This window comes from Mandrillus leucophaeus, unplaced genomic scaffold (genome assembly GCF_000951045.1).
Source record: "Mandrillus leucophaeus isolate KB7577 unplaced genomic scaffold, Mleu.le_1.0 Scaffold1342, whole genome shotgun sequence".
NCBI lineage: Eukaryota > Metazoa > Chordata > Mammalia > Primates > Cercopithecidae > Mandrillus > Mandrillus leucophaeus.
In genome coordinates, this window is record NW_012101302.1 from 453228 (window position 1) to 469410 (window position 16183).

The window sequence follows — 16183 nt, forward strand, 5'->3', positions numbered from 1 at the left end:
CACACTTATTCTCTCTTCAAATGGTCTTTCAGTGGTGTGTCGACTGAAATGTCAAGAAGTTGTACTTATTCAGTCATGCCAAATACCTGCATGCACAGGCAAAGGCAGCTTCATCACTACCATCACAAGGCAGCAGCTATTTTAACATGCTATTGTTTAAAACATTCCAATTTCAGAGATAGTAATATGTTAAAACATGAGTCTTAGAATCGATGCAACAGAGGATAGCAGACCTGGACAAAATACACAGAGCTTATTAAAACAAACTGGGAGTTGGGAGGAAACATATCCTAAGTTCCTCATCTTTCAGTGAAGACAGTAAATTAATAATTTTATTTTTTGAAGTTGATAACATCATAAAGTTCTAAGTTGCTTTTAAAAATGTAAAGGTAAACACTAGTAACAAAACAGGCTAGGAGTATAGGTGTAATAAATTTCAAATATTATAAAAAACTTTCAGATCAGTTCAAAATAGCAAACCAATACTAACTTTCTCAAAAAAATTATTGAGTACTAAAGATAGGCCAAACTACACCTAATAATTCAATTAAAAATGCAAATAACAATTAATAGAACATTAATGATACCAACATTAACATTAGTATCAATATATTAGCATTAGCAATATTAATTGCATATATTTACATTATTAAAAAATGCAAACAATACTATCCATAATAATATTGACCAATAAAATTTAATATTAAATAGCATTAGATGGGAAAAAGTGGTAACTTTTAATTATTAAGGACATATATAAATCAGTTAAGATATAACTGGCATGAAGCTTTTTGCACCAAAAAAAACACAATGGTGAATGATACAAAATAAAAATAGTCAGAAATAAAATACTAGGGGAAAATGACAATAACCTTGTAATAAATTTTGTACTAAGAAACAGCATATATTCTGTTTAAATGCTCATGAAACATTCACAAAATTTGTCATAAAGGAAACAGTCATAATTCTATAAAAGGTAGACTATAGATAACAACCCCTAACCAAAGACATAAAAACCAGAAATTAATCATTAACAAAAATTGAGGTTATTGTGTATAAAAGCTTCAAACACACTACCCTTGACTCAAAACAGAATAGTTGGAAAATAATGATAATGATACTACTATATTTCAAAGTCTCTGAAGATTGGCCTAAAGTATACATACTTCAAGCAATGATTCTACTAGTTATAAATATATTAACTAATAAGAAAAAAATGTCTTTCAACTACACATAAAAGATATTAGAGCATAAACTCTAGGAAAAAAGAAGATAAACTTTAATAAAGCAAGAATTAATTAAAGAGAGGATTCTAGGAAGATGGCAGAGCAAGAAGCTCTGTCATCCAAACATTGGATATCTGTGCACTGATCACTGATTGCTGCTTCTGATCACACAAAAGCAGACAAAATGGTGGCAGCTAATGGTGTTACACTTCCCCTCATTGTTCTAAGCCACTTTTTGTTGGATTGAAGTGACTTCTAGGGGATTTAAAAGACTGGGGCCCTTTTCCTTTTCCCCATCCACTTCAATTTTTCTCTTTCCTCCCTTTTGGAAACCTTTCTGGAGCTGAAAGGCACAAAAACTGAAATGAAAAATTCACTAGAGGAACTCAGAGACAGATTGGACCAGGTGGAATAAAGAATCAGGAACACACAACAATGAAAATAACTGAGTCTGAGAACAGAAAGATCAAAGAAAATTGAACAGAGATCAAGGGACCCATGGAACATCTTCAAGCAGACAAACACATTATAAGAGTTCAAAAGGAAAAGAGAAAGGGGCACATAGAATATTTGAAAAAATAATGACTGAAAACTTTTCAAATCTGATAAAAGCCATGAGTATAAACATCCAAGAAACTCATCCAAGTATCAAGAACTCAAAGAGACCCATACCAAGATACATTACATCTAAACTGTTGAAAGACAAAGACAAAGAGAGAATTTGGAGAACAGCAAGAAAAAAGCAACTCATTATAAACAGGGATTCCCAATAAGATTATTAGCAGATTTGTCATCAGAAACTTTGGAGACTAGAAGACAGTGGGCTAATATATTTAAAGTGCTATAGAGGAAAAAAAAAACAAAAAAACCCTGCCAACCAAGATTTCTCCATCTGGCACAACTGTCCTTCAAAAGTGAGGGAGAAACAGGCATTCCCAGATGAACAAAAGCTGAGGGTGTTTGTTGCCACTAGATCTGCCCTGTAAGAAGTGCTAAAGGAAGTTCTATAAGTTGAAAAGGAAGGACAGTAGACAAGAGGAAATGAGAAATTTAAATGCTCACTACAATAAAATTAAACACAAAAGAAACATTAATGCAAAAAATGAGAGGAAAACAGCTTTAAGACATACATAAAACAGATAGCAAAATGATAAAAGTAAGTCCCTCTTTATCAGCAATTACTTTAAATGTAATAGGTTAAACTGGAGAGACACAGGCAAAAGACATACATAGGCAGATACATACACGGATTTTTAAAAAAACCACAATCCAACTATCTGCTTTCTTCAAGAGATTTACTTTAGTTCTAAAGGCACAAATAGGTTAAAAGTGAAAGAATGAAAAAGAGTATTCTACGCAAATAATAACCAAAAGAGAGCAGTGGTGGCTATATTAACGTCAGATGACATAAAGTTTAAATCAAAAATGATTATGAGAGACAAAGAAGGACATTATATATTAATAAATGGTTCAATATAGCAAGAATATAAAACTATAAACATTTACATATCTAATAACAGATCATCAAATAATATACAGCAAAAATGGACAGAATTGAAAGGAGAAATAGAAATATCTACAACAATATTTGCAGAATTCAATATCCCACTCTCAATAATGGATAGAATAACTAGACAGAAGGTAAGTGAGGAAATAGAGGGCTTGAACAACACAATAAATTACCTAGATCTAACAGACGTGTACAGAACACGCTATATATCAACAACAGAATACAAATTCTTTAGAAGTGCACATGGGGCATTTTCCAGGACAGAACATACATAGGTCACAAATTATGTCTCAATAGATTTTAAAAGACAGATGTCATACAAAGTATCTTCTTTGACCATAACAGAATAACGTTATAAATCAGTAACAGAAGGAAAACTGAAAAATTCACAAATTTGAGGAAATTAGACAACACTCTTAAATAACCAATGGACCAAAGAAGAAATTACAAAGGAATTTAAAAATATTTAGAAATGAATGATAATGGAAATACATACCAAACTTATGAGATACAATACAAGGAGTGCTAAGGAGAATATTTATAGCTACAGAAACATTAAAAAAAAAAAAACACAAGATTTGAAATGAACAATCTAACTTTACAACTTAAGGAATTAGAAAAAGAACAAAATCACCCAATACTAGCAGAAGAAAGGAGTTGAACAGAGATGAATGAAATAGAACATATGAAAATAATCCAGAAAAACAACAAAAGTTGTTTCTTTGAAAAGATCAACAAAATTGACAAACCTTTAGGTAGATGGACTAAGAAAAAAAGAGAGAAGCCTCCGATTACTAAAATATACAAAAGAAAGTGGGACCATTATTACTGATTCTACAGAAATAAAAAACCACTCAACATAGAAAAGCTATGGACTGGAGGGTTTCATTGGTGAGTTTTACAAACATTTAAAGAACTAACATCAATCCTTCTCAAATGTTTTCAAAAACTTGAAGAGGAGAGAACACTCCCTAACTAATTCGAAGAGGCCAGAATTACCATGATACTAAAGCCAGACAAATAAATTACAAGAAAACAAAACTACAGACCAATATCTCTTATGAACAAAACTACAGGCCAATATCTCTTATGAACGTGTAAAAATATTCACCATTCACAGAGAGCAAGCGTAGATAAACTCAACACGCCTGAGACCTGGTTAATTAATAATACTGACTTCTGGGGAGTTGAAAAGAAGGGACTTCACAGTACAGAGGATCAAAGCTGCCAATGTTGGGAAAGGCAGATTGCTGGGGAAAGGAGTGAGATCTGGACCAAGGTAGCATCCTCTGGAAACTTGTGATGAAGGTAAGAATGAAGAAATTGCTATAAATTAAAGGTCCTACTAGAACAAAACAGAATCTCTGAATCAGAAAACACACTATGCCTATGCTCCAAAACATTTACTTTTACTAAGAGTAACTGCATGTGCACACGTGCACACACGCATGCACAGACACACACACACATACATACACTTCTCAACAAAATAGTAGCAAGCTGAATTCAGCAGCATATTAAAAAGATTATACACCATGACCAAATGGGGTTTATTCCTGGAATGATCAATGCAATACATAACATTAACAGAATGAAAAAAAACCACGTGACTATCTCAATTCATGCAGAAAAGCATTTGATACTCTTTCATGATAAAAACTCTTAGAAAAGTAGACAAAAACTACAACATCCAATCCATATATATAACAATACATACAATCCATACATAAAAAACACACACCAAATATCATAAGCTATGTTGAAAGACTGAAAGTTTTTCCTCTATAATCAGGAACAAGGCAAGGATCCTCACTTTTGCCACTTCTATGAAACATAGCACTGGAAGTCTAGCTAGAGCAATTAGGCAGAAAAAAAAATGCAAGGCATCCAAATTGAGTAGAAAGAAGTAAGATTATCTCTGCAGACGATATGATCTTATGTGTAGAAAACCCTAAAGATTCCACAAAACCACCACTAGAACTAATAAATGAATCCAGCAAAGTATCAGGATACAAAGTCAACACAAAAAATCTGTTGCATTTCTACATACTAACAATGAACAATCCAAACAGCAAATTAAGAAAACAATTCCATTTGCAACAGCAGCAAAAAGAATAAATTACTCGGCTGAGTGCGGTTGCTCATGCCTGTAAACCCAGCACTTGGGAAAGCTAAGGTGGGTGGATCACTTCAGGTCAGGAGTTCAAAATCGGCCTGGCCAACATGGTGAAACCCCATCTCTACTAAAAATTAGCTGGGCATGGTGGTGCATGCCTGTAATCCTAGTTACTCGGGAGGCTGAGGCAGGAGAATCTCTTGAACCTGGGAGGTGAAGGTTGCAGTGAGCCAAGATCATGCCACTGCACTCCAGCCTGGGCAACAGAGTGAGACTCCGTCTCAAAACAAAAACAAAAACAAAAAGAACAGAATAAATTACTTGGAAATTAACTTAACCATTGAGGTAAAAGACCCGCACAACAAAGGCTACAAAACATTTCTGAAAATTAAAGACATAAATAAACGAAAAGATGTACATAAATTGGAAGACAATTTTATTAAGCTGTCAATACTAAAATGATCTACAGATTTAACGCAATCCATATCAAAATCTTAATACTCTTTTTTTTTTGCAGAAACAGAAAAACCCATCGCAAAATGCATATAGAATATCAAGGGACCCTGCATAGCCAAAACAATCTTGAAAATGAAGAATAAAGCCAAGGACTTATACTTCTAGATTTCAAAACTGACTACAAAGCTATAGTAATCAAGAGTATAATACTGTCATAAAGACAGACATACAGACCAATGGAATAGAACAAAGATTCCAGAAATAAACCCTCACATATGTAGTCAAATGATTACTGACAAGGATAACAAGACCAATTAATGAGGGAACAGACAGTCTTTTCAACAAACAGTGTTGAGAAAATTGGATGGCCACACGCCACAGAATGAAGCTGGACCCTTACTTAACACCATATACAAAAATAAACTCACATAAACTCAAAATGTATCCAAGACCTAAGTATGAGAGCTAAAACTATAAAACTCAATAGGAAACACAGGGAAAAATTTTCACATTTGATTTGGCAATGACACCAAAGGCACAGGCAATAGAAGAAAAAATAGACAATTTGGACTTCATTAAAATTTTAAAATTTTGTACATCAAAACATATTATCAACAGAGTAAAAAGGCAAGACACAGAATTAGGAAAAATATTTGCAAATAATATATCTGATAGGGGATTAACATCAAGATATATAGAGAACTCCTAAAACTCAACAATGGCAACAAAACAACCAACCAGACTCAAAAGTGAGCAAAGGATTTAAATAGGCATTTCTCCAAAGAAGATATACAAATGACCAACAAGCACATAAAAAGATGCTCAACATTACTAATTATTAGCACAAGGGAAATCAAGTCTACATCATCATACCCATTACAATGTCCACTAAAAAAACAAAAAGAAAAACAGAAAACAACAAGTGTTAGTGAGTATATGAGGAACTTGGAACCCTTGTATACTGTTGGTGGGAATGGAAAATGGTAGAGGTTCTAAGGAAAACAGTACGCCAGATCCTCAAAAAATTAAAAATGTACCCTTTAATTTACAAAGAATTACCATATAATCCAGTAATTCCACATCCAGGGGTGTGTGTGTGTGTGTGTGTGTGTGTGTGTGTGTGTGTGTATGTGTGTATATATCAGCTATACCCACCAGCATTCCCACCAACAGTATACAAGGGTTCCAAGTTCCCCACATACTAACACTTGTTTTCTGTTGTGTGTGTGTGTGTTTTTAGTGGCCATTGTAATGGGTATGATGTGATATCTCACTGTAGATTTGATTTGCCTTTCCCTAATAATTAGTGATGCTGATCATCTTTCCATGTGCTCGCTGGTCATTTGTATATCTTCTTTGGAGAACTGCCTATTCAAGTCCTTTTCCCACTTTTCATGTATATACACTCAAAAGAATTGAAAGCAAGGTCTCTAAGAGATTATTTGTATGCTTACGTTCATAGTATCATTATTCACAAAAGCTAAATTGCTGTAAGCAACCCAGGTGTCCACTGATGGATGAATGGATAAAGAAATGTGGCATATACATAAAATGAAATATTATTCTGTCTTAAAAAGCAAAGAAATCCTGACATACTACAATACTGATGAACCTTGAGGACATCACGCTATGTAAAATAAGCCAGTCACAAAAGGACAAATACTGTATGATTCCACTTATAAATGAGGTATTTAGAATAGTCAAAATCATAAAGACAGGAAGTGGGATGTTGGCTGCCATAGACTGAGGGGAGGGAGGAATGGGGAGTTATTGCTTAATGGGTATAGTTTCAGTTTTGCAACATGAAAAGGGTTCTGGAGGTAGATAGTGGTGATGGTTGCACACTATAAATATACAAATGTGCTTAACAACTACTGAATTGTACACTTAAAATGGCTAAGACAGGAAATTTTATGCTGTGCATTTTACCACAATAAAAATGGAAAAAATAAATAGAAATAGCTTGTTTTTTTAAAACCTATACTTTTACAAAACAAGAGAAAAAACTTTCAGACACAAAATTAAGAATGAGAAAAATAGAAAAACATCAATGGAAAATTCAAAGGATTATGAGAATAAATAATAAATTCCTATGCAAATAAATTCAAAAATCTGTATGAATGGCTTTTTTAAGCAAAACAAATGATCAAGAGCGAACTAAGAAGAGGAAAAGGAAGAGAGAGAATGTTATGAGAGGGAAAAATAAAGTATCTCAAAAAAGTGCCAAGCCTAGGCAATTTTACTAGTGAGTTCCTTCAGAGCTTCAGGGAACACATAAAGCTGATATTTTAAAAATCTTTCCAGGGCGCCAAAGCCAATGGGAGTTAGTAGCTTGACCCCCACCACATCCGTATGGGATTGTTAGGAACATGGGTTGATAAATCCCCAGCAGGATTAAATGCATGATTTGCAAAGTCAGCAAGTTTCAGTCATCTTGACAGCCACAGGGTGGTACTTGAAGCAACTAAAACAGCAAGTGAGGGCAGAAGTTCTGCAGGACTGTTGGGGGTCTGTTATGATTCTATTTGAGCAAAATATCACCTTCTCATTACATTCATATTTGAAATAGACACTTATTGGTTGTAAAGCTTTGTATTTTAATTTGCAAATGTTTTGGTTTTCCTCTAAAAAGTATAAGCAGTTTATACTTTATTATATTATGTTTGTATGTATTTAAATAACAGTAAAGTAGAAAAAAGTCCATGCTGACATTTATGACATTTTTTTTTTCCTTTAAAGGGAAGTTTAAGAAACTCTGCTCTAGGTTTCAGAGAAAAAAATATTACACTTTATTGAGCTTGGCTTTCTCTGCCGCTTCTCCCCACAGGAAAGGCAGACGTTCATGGGAAAAATCAGGAAATCAGGTAAAGGAAAAAGGAGCCAAGGAGGATATGGCCTATTTAATCAAGCCTATTGGGTCTACACAGAAAAGCAAAAAGATTCTCTGCAGATCTACCAAGTCTAGTCCAGCTTACAACTGACAAGGCTTCCACATGAGACTTCAGAGGCAAAAAACGCCTCAGAGTTATAGAGTAATTCTGTCAAGTTATCTCCCCTCTATGTGGATCTTGAAAACTTACGGCAGCAAGATGCAGCTGGACAAGGATTTGAGATCTTGAGTCTAAGCCATCTTTCTCTCTATAACCAACAGCCATGTTGCTGCTTTCCCTCAGGATTAGGCACATTCCTGGACAGTTCAGTCCTAGGACCAATGACAGAGTTAGACCAGGTCATTCACCGCAGGCCACACTTGTGGCACAACCAAAGGCTATGCAGAAACTATCAAGGGAACAGATTCAGTGCATTATGTGTAGGTCATAACTGTGCAGAAGAGAATCTAAAAATAGAAAGGAACTTTAGAAATCAGTCCAACTTCCACACTAAAGAAGGAATATCTTCTAAAACATCCTGATGACATAATCTCTTCCTAAAAACTTCAGTGATAATTTATTACTATTCTCTACTACTCTTCAGGAAGGTTCCTTTAACTGTTGAAAAGTAACCTATTTTGGGAAAGTCCTCATTATAAGAATAATCACTACCGTATAAATCTTACTGTAGTTTGGTTCTCCAGAGCAGAAAAAAAGTCTGCTTCTTTTTTCACATGACAATTGCTCCTCTCCAGGCTACACTATACTGATTTCAGGAGCATGTAGGATATGGTTTCTAGACCTCGGACCTTCTTAAAACAGTGGTGCCCACAAGACCTCCAGTGGATACACATCAGAACTTCGCATCTTAAAAAAAATTACTTTTATTTCAGATTGAGGGGGTACATGTACAGGTTTGTTACATTGCGTATATATGGTATATTGCATAATGGTGAAGTTTGGGCTTCTAGTGGACCCATCACCCAAACAGTGAACATTGTACCCAATACGTATTTTGTCAACCCTCATGCCCTTCCCATCTCATACGGTTAGGCTTTGTGTCCCCACCAAAATCTCATCTTGAATTGTAATCTCCATAATCCCCAGGTGTTGAGGAAGGAACCAGATGGAGGTAATTGAATCATGGGCACAGTTTCCCCCATGCTGTTCTCATGATAGTAAGTTCTCATGAGATCTGATGGTTTTATAAGCATCTGGCATTTCCCCTGTTGGCACCCACTCTCTCCTGCTGCCTTGTGAAGAAGGTGCCTGCTTCTGTTTCGCCTTTGGCCATGCTTATGAGTTTCCTGAGGCCTCCTCCCCAGCCATGCAGAACTGTGAGTTATTTAAATCTCTTTTCTCTATAAATTACCCAGTCTCGGGTATTTCTTTATAGCAGCGTGAGAATGGACTAATGCACCACCCTTCTCACTTTGGAGTCCTGTGTCCATGTGTACCCACTGTTTAGCTCCCACTTATAAGTGAGAACATGTGGTATTTGATTTTCTTTTCTGAATTATTTCAGTTAGGATAATGGCTTCCAGCTGCATCCATGTTGTTGTAAAGCACATGGTTTCACTATTTTTTATGGCTGCAAAGTATTCCATGGTGTATATGTACCACATTTTCTTATTCCAGGCACCACTGATGGACACTTAGGTTGAGTCCACGATTTTGTTACTGTGAATACTGCTGTGATAAACATACCAGTGGGATGTCTTTTTGATAAAACGATTTATTTTCCTTTGGGTAGATACCCAATACAGGGATTGCTGGGTCGAACAGAACTTAACATTTTTAGTTCCAGCACATGATCTTGTGCTCTCACTCTTTCTCTCCCTCTCTCAATAAGTGGCAAGTTAACATAAGTAAACTTAACTTTGTGCAAAAAATGCTTTCCAAAGAGAAAGGAGGAACAAAAATAATTGTAAATATTTTCAATCTCCATGCACTACTGAAATCTGCTACTTATGTATTCTGCATGTGATACCTTTGTAAAAATAATTTTGTAATTTTTGTTTTATAAGATAAAAATGTTTTGTATGCCACATTTCCTAAAAAAAAGGTCCTGCTGTACCTCATTTCCCTTACCTTTAAAATAAATTGCCATAATAGATATAATCTTCCTATTTCACATAACTGATAAAAATGCCTTTGTTATTCTTAGAAGTTAAGATCTACTTAAAGAAAGTTTTAAAAGTTGTATGGGTTTTTGTCTCACTCTATTTTTTAAGATTAAAAGTACTCCACATCACACCCTATATGACAGAGTGGCAACACAAGACATAGGTTTAACAACTATTTTAATTACAAATTTCCACCAATTCTTGCCAGTCATATTACTGTGGATATCACAAATGAATTTATAACAGTATTACCTCATATTCATCTGCATGAAACTTAGGAGAAAGGAGAGAAGAAATGTATAAGTTTCTGAGAATGACACCATAAAGCTCATATTTACAGTATGGTAGTCTGTAAACATACAGGCCTGCCAGTTAAAGCCCACTCTTCTATCATTACCCGGCTGCATGACCCTGAGCAAGTCACTTTTGTTTGCTCATTTTTAAAATAATCTATCACCTGACTTCTCTATCTACGAGAGTTAACTGGCTGCATGCAAAATACCATGAAAAATACCATGCACTTTTAAGTGTGAAGTAGCACTGTAAAGTGACTTATATATTACTGGTCTTTCTATTTTTAGAGTAATAATATTCATACATCAGTAAAAGTCAACATGTGTTTGCTAAGTGATCCTTTTGAAAGGATCCCTTTAAAAGCTCCTAGGCATCAGCTTTACTGACAAGCTGGTATGATTCTGAAGCCAGCGTCTCAACTCTTGGAAAGATATGCAATAGTCACAGCTTGAATTAGTAACCAATAAAATAAAATGCCCTCTTATTCTCCAAAATATAATAATTCAAGAGTAATGACGTCAAGATTTTTCTCCTCAAACTGCGGCAAAAAATGCCCCACTATGGCTTGTTTAAATGACTTAAAATACAAGTGGTAACTATGGTGACTAGGGAACCAATGTTTAAAACATCAAAAGATTATTACAAAAATCAAATTTCCCATGAATTTCTAAAAATTAAAATTCTGAGATTTTGTGTCTGAGAAACCGCTTCTTCAGCAAAATATTTAGCACATACTACATCATCCCAAATCTATGGTATGGCCAGGTATTTAGGTCCTTCAACCAACATTTTTAGAAAGGGTCCCATTGCTCTTTACTCGCAATATGACTATCTCTAGGGCCTCAAAATTCAAGAGACAACCTAGATAATCAAAACGTTAAAAAAGGGAAGACGTTGGCATGTAAACTAGAACTAAATAATTGTGAATATCTGGCAAATTGATCGCTATGTGTATATATGAGCTATAGCTAACATGATTATTACAAGTTTTTTGGAAACTTGAAGGCCAAGGAAAATAATCTGCAAATATATCTTGCTGATTTATCAAGTACTGAGATGTTACTGAATTCTTCATATTGTTACTCCTGTATCAGTTCTTTAGAATTTCATAGCCTTTGGGTACTCTAAGCCTTGGATGGAACCATTTAGGGAGTAGCTAGATATATGCAAAGAATATTAGGATTTAGAAACATTTCTGGTTTATCAAAGTGAAAAGATAAATATTACAAATACTGAAAATGTGAAAATAAGGTTCAAAAGAGCTGCCAACTATGTGGGTACCAGTTAGAAAGTATCTTCATCTGACTCATCACTCTTGGGTTTGGTAAGTCTTTCTAGTTCTTCTCCATCCTAAAAGGAAACATGAAATCAGTAATTAGAACAAAACTGGAAAGGTAGCATTTTTAAAGATTACTAAGGGGAAACCTTACTAACAAGTCATTGGTCTTACCTTATTAAGCTACAGATATAACCTGGTCAAATTAAATAAAAACGTTCTTGGAAAGTTAACTATATAAGTATGAGAGGATAAAAAAGTGAAGGGCACTCAGTACTCAAAATTTCAAAGCTAACATGAGCAAAGTGAGGAGCACCACCTGCTGGACTTGCAGAAAAATGATTAAAGGTTAGAGAAATAGGCCTTCATAGGCCTTGTTATCTATATATATTTTCTTTTACTTAAAAATTAGAGCAAATGGCATTATCAGTTGTTGGCAAAGAATACAGGACTTCTGGATATATACCCTGGCTAAGAGCAGGGTATCTGAAACTCAAGATCCTAATTTTTTCATCTTTAGAATCTGTTGAATCACGACAGAGGCATTACACCCAGGGAAGCTCTGCCATGAATGTTATTAAGCAATAGATTATTTTTCCCAAAGAGTGAAATGTTCATTGTATAAAATATTTCATATTTTGTGTGTTCAAGAAAATTGTAAATCTAAAGCTAGATGTCTACTTCACTTATTTAAACATATATTTAACTCCTTAATTGAATCTTCAAAGAGATCATCAATTTGCCAATAAAATGATTGACAGAGCCTTCCAAAACAATTGCAAGCAACTGGGAGATATTCGGAATAATTGCATAAGCATTTTTCTAGAAAATATTTTCCTCCTACTTGCCTTGCAAGGATCCTTTTGAAAACTACCTTGCTAGTGAAATAAACAAACCCTGCCCTTCTGGCATACTGGCTTATGAATAACTACAGGGAGGATTGAGGAGCCAGGTTTTCTATTCAACAAGACTTACTAATATGAAAGACCAACTTCTCTCACAAATGAGCTTATTTTCCTAACTATGGTGGAAAAGAAAGAGCAAGGGACTTGGAGTCAGACATAGGTATACCAGTTCTTTCATTTATTATCTGTAAACTATTTTGCCTGTTTCTTCACTTGTAAAACTATGGAGACAAGACAAGACAACCTGTGAGGTACCTTCCAGGTGTATAATTCTATAGTATTCAATGAAATAACACATAAGGTCCTTGAGATTGACTTATACTTTTTCTCTACACCTGACAGCATTGATCATGAGCCCTTGCAAACATCAGGAGTCCAGTGAATGTTTGTTGATTCAGTTTTAAAAGTCAGAGATCCAATACATTCTTTGATAAATCAGTACTGATTTTATTTTTTTCCTTGAATTAACTATGCTTTAAATTTGAGAAGAAAAAGCAAAAAGGAGCACCCTCACAAACTTACCCCACTGGAACGCTCCCAAAGATTGCCACTTAGATCTCGGATCCTTTCTTGCCTAGGTGCGTATTCTGGACCTTGAGGCTTGCTGGCATTATAAATAAATATAGAGAGAAGGACAGATGGGGTTTCCAAGAGAAATTCCAGGGAGGGCCTGAAGTCAAAGATCAGGACAGACACTGTTGTGATAATGACAGTGGTAACCTGGGCCATCAAGACATGGAACATGTTATCCAGGAACTTCAGAATGAAAGCCACTGAAAGGCCCTGGAATGCAGTTACAAAAATAAGGGCTACTGAAAATGCATTGTGGCCATAAAAAAATCCACAGTTCTTAATCTGATCACGGTTACTCCTCTGAAGGCCCAGAGTCAGCCCATTAAACAGAATGCCAAAGAAATAGAGTTTGCTGTTCTGTATGAAGATGCTTTCAGAGAGCTGGTTCCCTTCCTTCAATATCTTTTCATTATAAATACTAGCCATTGAAGAAATAAAACACTGGACTATAATAAGAACATGGCCCATGCCAAGACGGATGTGACTGAAAACTCTGGCTGTGGTGTTCCATTTAGCTTCAGGAAAAGTCCATTCCTTTGTTGTACAATTGTCTTTTCTGGGACACTCACTTCTGAAAAGAAGGCAGGAATTGGATGGGCTGAAGAAGGCATCGTGATGAAATCCACGTCCTGCCAAGTTGTGCTGTAAAGTTTTAGTCCCGGCAGTCAAGGCCACAATAGACAAAAATAAAATCAGGAGGGAAGCCCACTGGATCCAGTTTAGACGCCTCCTGTTCAAAGATGAAAAACAAGATTTTACTACTATTTTCCCCCCATATCAACAGTTTCTACTGAAAACTCAGACACTTGAGTATTTGGTTGAATAAACTGGTCCCAGTTTTTGTTAGCATTTCCTACTATTCAAGTTCAGAGAAAACCTGTTGGTGCCTTTCTCTCCAATTTAATGTTTTAATTCATTTTTACAACACCTATCCCTTAAGGTTGCTCAAGTCATTTCCCCTCTGTGTAGGTCTTTTTAACCTACAAGTTTAACATGGCCTTCTTTCTACCTCTAGAGCTGATCTTGGACCTCTGGCACAATAACTTTTATCACACTATAAAGTTACAGCAGAGATTCTCAACCTGGTTTCCCAGAACCAGAAAGAATGTAGATGAGCTTCAGAAATCTTGTGCGTAGATGAATTTCTCCCTATGCAGGAGATCCTGCAAAGTTTTGTCAAATCTTTAAAGGTGTCCATAACCCAGAAAAGATTTAAAGAAGAAGGTTAGCTCTAGATTCATGGCCTAATCATAGAGCATTAAACAGCAAACTGATGGCTGAGAAGGCAAAGAAAAATGTTATTTTGGGCAGTATTTCAGTTTACATAGTCCTAACAATCTTTTATTTATTTTCCTTAGCAACAAACTTGTGATATATAAAGGATATGTACTATTGTTATTCCATTTTGCTGATTCATTCTATTCAACAGATGTTTAATAAGCAGCTACTACATGCCAGGCAAGCTGGGGAGATAAAGATGATTTATCTCCATGTTCAAGGAATTTATGCTTTAATAGTGAGAAAACAATGAAACTAAATGATCTCAGTATGTGTGAAAAGTGATTAATGGGACAACTGGAGTATACTGAGGAACACTAGAATCTGTAAATAGTCAGGTATTGCTTCAAAGAGGAAATGACACTTGAGCTAAAAGATGAAAAACAAATTGAAGTTTATCATGTGAAAAAGGAGTTGGTGATATATCCAGGCAGAGGGAAGAGTCTATGCAAAGGCAACAAGAACGTACAATGTTGACAAAGAAAAGAGGAATATCTCATTCTCATTGGCGTTGTCAGGAGGCCTCTTGGGGGAACAAAATCTTGATGTTTGAAGATCAGTTAGTTAGGCAAAGAAGGGGAACACCAAGAAAAAAAGAGGAACATAAAAAATGCAGAAGTGTAAAGCAATAGGTGGGAACCAGAAGTTATGAGAATTTGTATAACATTGGAGCATTTATTGAGCACCTACCATGCACTTAGGCATTCCTGCTCTAAGGGAGGAAACAGTTAACCTAACAGATTTCCCTAAGGTCATGTACTTAAAGACTAAGGAAGGAATCGGATCCATGGTTTTATATGTCTTCCTTCTGCATCATCATACCTCCTAAGTATAATTCTAAGTTTCCAGGATGCACATATAGGAAGTTGTATGCATATAAAGCTTCAAGCTCTGAAACTGCTAAATGCACAGACTAGCCTAGATAGCAGCACACCTGTGCACACTATTATATGCTTTCTCATACGTAAGTAATTTTCAAATAGCCAGATCTAGAGCTTACTGATGGGGTTAGCGCAGTCTTATGTCATCAAGTGAGAAACTGTGAACTAATCACTTAAATTTCTGAAGGTGCAGCTGGTACACATTCAGTAGCAGAAAACAAATAGAATGACCACAGAGATAAAAAAATGGGTGTCCATTTTACAAAAAAATTCTAAAATTAATTATTGCAAATCACATACAAGTGAGGCAATGATGTAATCTACAGTTCCTTTAAAAGTTTTCTAGCAGCTACACACTTGTCACTAATATTGATATTAAGAAAAAAGAAATCCTTAAACTAAACAACACCTTCTGTAAACAATTACTCATTCAAGGTAATGCTCTAAGGAATGTAAAATTTATTAAGGATAAAGCTAAAAATTAAAAATGGTAGATTTTTAGGAAAGAAAATAAAGCTTAACAAATTACCCTGTAAAGTCAGCTGACAATCTGAAATGACAACTGAGTCTGCATGACTGAATTCGTTCTTCAGTTTAACTGATACAAAACAGTGGAAGCTCACTCCACTCATCTCTCCACTGCCTCTGTAAAACATAGTAATGAATGCTCAG

The 16183-nt window shown here is 35.2% G+C and overlaps 1 protein-coding gene across 1 annotated transcript in view; it reads right to left on the reverse strand.

Annotated features, from left to right (window-relative positions):
• Nucleotides 1–10464: 10464 nt before the first annotated feature.
• Nucleotides 10465–16183, reverse strand: part of SLC35A5 (solute carrier family 35, member A5) — a 22694-nt gene continuing 16975 nt past the window's right edge. Inside the window, exons 6-7 of the mRNA XM_011973114.1 lie at nucleotides 13302–14082; nucleotides 10465–11948 (exon numbers count right to left, since the gene is read on the reverse strand). Of these exons, the coding sequence (XP_011828504.1) occupies nucleotides 11883–11948; nucleotides 13302–14082 (847 nt within the window). The 3' untranslated portion in view covers nucleotides 10465–11882. The remainder of the gene's footprint in view (nucleotides 11949–13301; nucleotides 14083–16183) is intronic.